This window comes from Macaca mulatta, chromosome 5, assembly GCF_049350105.2.
Source record: "Macaca mulatta isolate MMU2019108-1 chromosome 5, T2T-MMU8v2.0, whole genome shotgun sequence".
NCBI lineage: Eukaryota > Metazoa > Chordata > Mammalia > Primates > Cercopithecidae > Macaca > Macaca mulatta.
This window is the reverse complement of record NC_133410.1, coordinates 171,951,855-171,957,854: the sequence shown is the minus strand read 5'-3', so window position 1 is coordinate 171,957,854 and position 6,000 is coordinate 171,951,855. Positions and strand designations below refer to the sequence as shown.

Below are 6,000 nucleotides of genomic sequence, written 5' to 3'. Positions count from 1 at the left end.
GCCTCAACTGGAGTTCAACAGGAAGCAGTAGAGGATATTTTGTGGACCAGCACTATTTCCCGCATGGCAAGAAATCACATCAATTTCCCGTAGGTGGATATCATCCAGGGAAGAAGGAGGGCATAAAGAATGCCCCATAGACATTCTGGATTTTTAATTAATTAAATACTTACCAGCATGGCTTATTACTTACAAACTTAGAGCTTTTGTATTTGTTTTCTTTCATTGTTTTCCCTTATTATGAACAGGAATCAATACGGAAAAGGTTTAAATCAGTTATAGGAACTGAAGACATCAATGTTATTATGCACATCTGAATCATATATGCAAATATGCTATTGTTTTTCAGAGACTTGGTTCTTTAAAAGACTAGGCTAACACAAAGTTTCAACGATTGAAAAGACTGACCTCAATTTAATAAGACAGCATATGAAACTACAGTATTGAAATAGTATAAAGTATGTTAATCATTCTATATGTTGGCCAAAAAATTAATTATCTGTGCACATTTAAAATATTCTTCAAAATTATTTAATAATTGGAAATACAGATACCATTTAGACTTCACATTTTAGAATAGAAAAGATGTATATGAAAACAACTTTATTGGTAGTGTTTAATGTTGTATAATGAGTCTGGAAAGGATTTAAAATTCTTTATATGGTAAATTACTCGTGTATTACTAGGACAGTGGAGTTAAATTGACAATTTGACCAATTCTCAATTGGCAATAGCATTTTCCTACAGGACTTTCAAAACTGTACTTAATGTTGAAGATTATAATCATAATTTGGGCATACAGTTGTCATTTAGTTATGATTTTCTAGGCATATTAAATTTTTTCTGTACTTCACAAACTAAACATTAAGAAGCGTGCGGAGTAGAAATGAATATAGATAGCTGGTAGATATTCTTCAAGTTTGAAATTAAAAGTTCCTCAAGAAAAATTTTTTCTTATTATATTTTTGGACAAAAGTACTGAGTTGGTTACACATAACTTTTAGTTTCAACAAAAAATACAATTCATTTGTTTATAAGACAACATGGAAGTGGAAGGTAATACAACTTTCTAAAATGAAATTACAGATTGGATTGACACTGACTACACAACTAAATAAATTAATCCTACTATAACATAAAATTATCTTCCATATATTATGAACTGACATTCAAATCCAGAAATCTTTCACATAAATTAAATTTCATGTTAACAAAATTTCTATTTATTATACATAAATAGTTATCATAAATATATTTTATATGACCCCACATTTGATCTTTCCTTGGTAAACAGTGAGAATTATTACATATGAAGACAGTGTATAAGGGACATTAAATCAGCTTTAATCCCATTATTAAGAAATCCATACAGAATTGGATTAAGACAACAGGACATCATGCCCAACAAATGACAAATGCAATACACCAACTTGAAATGCCTATTTGAAATAAGATTGTCATTAAAATCAGTTACCACATGGAAAAGGTGTAGTGGCATCCAACTAACAGCAAATACTAATATCAGTATGGTCAGCCTGTAGAAAACACTTCGAGATCTCTTTTTTATTCTTGTAACAGAACGTTTTACTCTCAATTCATGAACATCTGAATTTTCTTCAGGTTTTATTTCAAAGCAAGTGGGGACCCCTGGTATGAACTTACTGGATGAAGAGAGCTGACTTCTTACAGAGCCAAAGTTTTCTGGAAGTATTCTGGAGTGGTTCTCTTGAGAAGGTCTTTCTGGAGCGGGTAACACACATGCTGTCTTCTTGCTATATCTCCTTCTGTGTTTTTTGATGAATGAATAACTCCATTTATGGCTGCCAGAGAGTTTCACCTGAGGCCCAATCTTTCTGGATGGATGAAGAGTTAAGTTGATCATCTCATTTTCTTCAAGTCTGTTTTCTTTGTTGGACAATCCACAGCTTATGCTTCTGCAGACACTTGTATGACTTACAGTAAGACAAACTAAGGGCAGAATATACTGAACTAGCAATAAAGAGATAGTAAAGGCAATTCTGTATGAATCAGATGGCCATGACTCAACACATAAATACCTGCTGCTCAGCAACGCTGAACCAAATGTTTCTTGAAGTTCCACAAGACTGTGAAACACTGGAAGGGGAGAACAGATGGCAAAACCTAGTGTCCAGACAGTAGCTATCAGAAAGTAGCCATGGTTTGCTGTTAAATTATTAGAGATGGGATGTTTTATCATATGATACCTGACAATGGCAATTGATATTAAAATTAAAGTTGAAACCAAAACTGACACACATTGCAGAAAAGGCATAATATGGCACATGACTTTGCCAAACATCCACTGATCCAGCAAGACAGATGTCAGTGTGAAAGGTGAGCAAAACAGCACAACCAAGATATCAGAAAAGGCCAGATTTCCTATAAGGAAGTTTACCGTAGTCTTCTGATTACGCTTTTTCATGAGAGCCATTAAAATAAGTAAATTCCCCATAAAGCCAAGAAGACTTACAAATGTATAGAGCCCAATCAGAAAATACTGCAAGTCATCTACACTGCTTTTATAGTCATCCCAGACTGGGAAATCAGAATTCCGAGTGGCAGCAGTATTATTCTCTGTGGCAAGTGTCTTGTTATAATATTCATCGAGCTCTAAATCCATATTATAGTCCTGCTTGGAATAAAAAGACATTTGTCATCAACCTAAAAAAAAATTACATGACTACTTTAAATTAATCTATTCAGACAGAAACTAAAGTTTACAATCAGCTCCCATGACCTTATTAATCTCCTAAGAAAGTTTATGAAATCTTTAACTCGTTCCAAGTGCAGTGCAAATATCAGCCAATAATGATTATAGTAAGTTTAATTTTATCATTACTTCCAAGATGTATTAACTTATGTTAAGATAATAGATTGCATTTTTAAAATTTGTGTAGTAAATAACGTAAGGAAAGAAAAAGCAAATGTAGACAAGAACTTCAAGATATATGCTTTACAATCACTGATTAATATTATTCTCCAAGTCAATATACCTGGTACATAGTATAGTCACATAATCTTACCATAAAAATTCTATTCATTTCTATCTCAATCTAGGCCAAACTTAAAAGTCACCTGTCCTGGTCAACTCAGCTGGACATGATCTCCTCTTCAGAACTCCTGTTAACATTCTGTTTACAGTTGTCTGATGCTACATATCATAATCTGCTCTCATTGCGTTATAATGCCTAGCCGTCTACCTTGTTTATTTACAAGCAATGGGAAAGCAGAAACTATCTCTTACTCACTTTGGAATCCATCCCAATACATGGCAGAGTAATTTTACCACTGCAGGTATTAAGTAAATGTTTATGAGAGAATAAAATATTCAAACAAAACTCTAGTAACAAATATCACCTAGCTCATACAACGTTCAAATTTAAGCGCCTTGAGAATAGGATTACTATCTCCTGACCTAGGAGCATATAGTAGGCACTCATTAAATCTGTTTGTCAAGCTGTACTGTTGACTGTGTAGATACAATGCTGAATGATGACATCTTTCTGTGACCAATCCTCAATCGTTTGGGATATGCCAGATTATCTCTGATTAGGACAACCACTGATGGACTAGCAGTGCTGTTGGTGTTTTTTTTTTTAAAACAAACAAACAAACAAACAAATTTCACTTGCTTATTAATTTAAAAACTGTGCATAGATTTTGCCTTATGAATGAGTCAATTAATTCATTGTTCAAGGAAAACATTATACCTTAAACGTAAATGTAGAAGTGATATTAATATAACTTCCAGTAATAAGTTTTTTCATTTCAAATTAAATTAATGTCATACCTCAATGGCATTACATGTTTACCTCTACATATTAGACTTTTGATGCTACTGCCTGATGAAGCACTAAATTGCCCATAATATACCAGTAAGAGGCAAAAGGACCCCTTCCTCTCATTTAAAAAAAAAAAAACACTTTTTTTTTTTTTCTTAGAAATAGGGTCTCATTCTGTTGCCCAGGCTGGAGTGCAGTAGTGTGATCACAGCTCATTGTAACCTTGAACACCTGGACTCAAGCAATCCTCTCATCTCAGCCTCCCAAGCAGCTAGGACTACAGGTACATGCCACTACATATGGCTAATCTTTCTATTTTTTTGTGGAGATGGGGTCTGCCTATGTTGCCCAGGCTGGTGTGAAACTCCTGGCCTCAAGTAATCCTCCCACCTTGGCCTCCCAAAGTGTTGGGATTATAGGCATGAGTCACTGTGTGCCTGGCCACTTTAAGTTTTTTTTTTTTTAAACAAGAATTTCCTACAGAAAACACAAACCAGCAAGCAAATTAATTCCAATAAATACACTGTCATAGAGATTGTGATATACACATAGTTTAAAAAACACTTTTGTTACCTATTAATATATGTTGATCTACTTATTTCTAGATCTATAATTGAATAATTATACTACAACTATAAAAATACATTTATTTAAATTAATAGTAAAAACTGTTATCTTTAATTTATGAGGGACCTATAGGTCTTAGTTCAATAAATTTCCAAATGGCAAATACTACTGTGTACATACATTCATTACAAGTAAGTTTAACTTCAGTTCTATATATAGCAAGTTTCAAACAGGATGACAGAGTCATCCTTGTGCTATGAGAAAAGTTATAAGTTTTTCACAACTTCTACAAGTGATTCTATATTGACCAAATTATTTTCTGGAAGCTAACTACATCCTTTTAAAGGATAAGTTAATTCAAAGACTGAGGATTGCATTCATTCATTCTTAGACCCTAGCCAACAATTTACATTGATATTGCCTCAGTGAAAAAGAACACCTGGTACAAAAGTGACTCGCATGACCTACTGAATCATATTATTCATCATATTGCCTCTCAGCCTCTCAGCACCTACTCTGGATAGGTCAGCAAGCTTATAATCAAAACAGCTTTGACTGGTGCTTTTGCCTAATTTCCTGAGTTCTGATGACCCTCTGGCTCAATTCAGCTTATTCATGATCCTATTTATATTTATCATGTGTACAGGCTGCTTGTAACTGCAATCTTGCTTAGTTGTTCTTCCCTTGACTTACCTTTCTTGAATCAATCCTTTTCTTCTAACTTTGTGGTAGGTCAGTTGTTACTGATAGCCTTTCCTTGTACTTCCTAAGCAAGAACAAGAGAGAAATTAGACGGCCCCTTCTACAGTGGCTTTGTGCCTTTTTGGATCATGGAACTGTGGATGATACTTACTTAATTAGTGTAAAATTGCTGTCCAAAATTTTTTGAAGAAAGAGAAGATGCAGCACAATTTGTGGTAATAGAAACAACATAGTTTTGAGTCTAAAATTCAGATTTTTCTCCAATCCATGTGGTTAGATCTCTCTATTATATTCGAATGGAGATAAAAGTCTTAATTATTTTTCATTCTAGAAATAATGTTTAATAAAGCATGTTACACATAGTGGATGCTAAAGTAAATATTCATTACCAATCATTTTAGAAAAGCAATTTAACTTCCCTTGCTTTAAAATAACAGAAATGAATCATCCTGACAATGTGGGAAAATTCAGGATAGAGTATGACTATAAATTTGTGTGTACATACATATGTGTGTATATGTATCTTTATATATACATTTATAGAGAACCATTGAAATTATAGATGTTTTAAATGGCCCCAAAATGCAATGAGGAGGAGATACCTAGATAGACAACAAAGAGAGTTTAGCACTTTAAATTTTCATTTGGATATCTTCATTGATAAAGGCTATCACACAAGCAACATGAAACTAAAACTGCAAGATATATTGACAAAACATTTAAAAAATGTAAACGAAAAAAGAAGTATATCTGCTTCCATGACTGTGCAGTCTGCTATTAAAACTTTTATTTTAAATACATGCACATAAAATATTGAATGCATTAAATTATAAAACCACATCTCCTTAGTAAGAAGATGAAATAAATGCCATCTTGAGTATTCATTGAACACTGGAGAAAAAACTGAGGATGCTTCTTTCATTCCCTA

At 33.2% G+C, this 6,000-nt stretch overlaps 1 protein-coding gene across 3 annotated transcripts in view; it reads right to left on the bottom strand.

Moving 5' to 3' along the window:
- Nucleotides 1-508: 508 nt before the first annotated feature.
- Nucleotides 509-6,000, bottom strand: part of NPY5R (neuropeptide Y receptor Y5) — an 8,236-nt gene continuing 2,744 nt past the window's right edge. Inside the window, exons 3-5 of one of the 3 annotated variants that reach the window (XM_015139387.3) lie at nucleotides 5,224-5,355; nucleotides 5,064-5,136; nucleotides 509-2,650 (exon numbers count right to left, since the gene is read on the bottom strand). In XM_015139387.3, the coding sequence (XP_014994873.1) occupies nucleotides 1,304-2,641 (1,338 nt within the window). In that variant the 5' untranslated portion in view covers nucleotides 2,642-2,650; nucleotides 5,064-5,136; nucleotides 5,224-5,355 and the 3' untranslated portion in view covers nucleotides 509-1,303. 3 annotated transcript variants of the gene reach the window in all.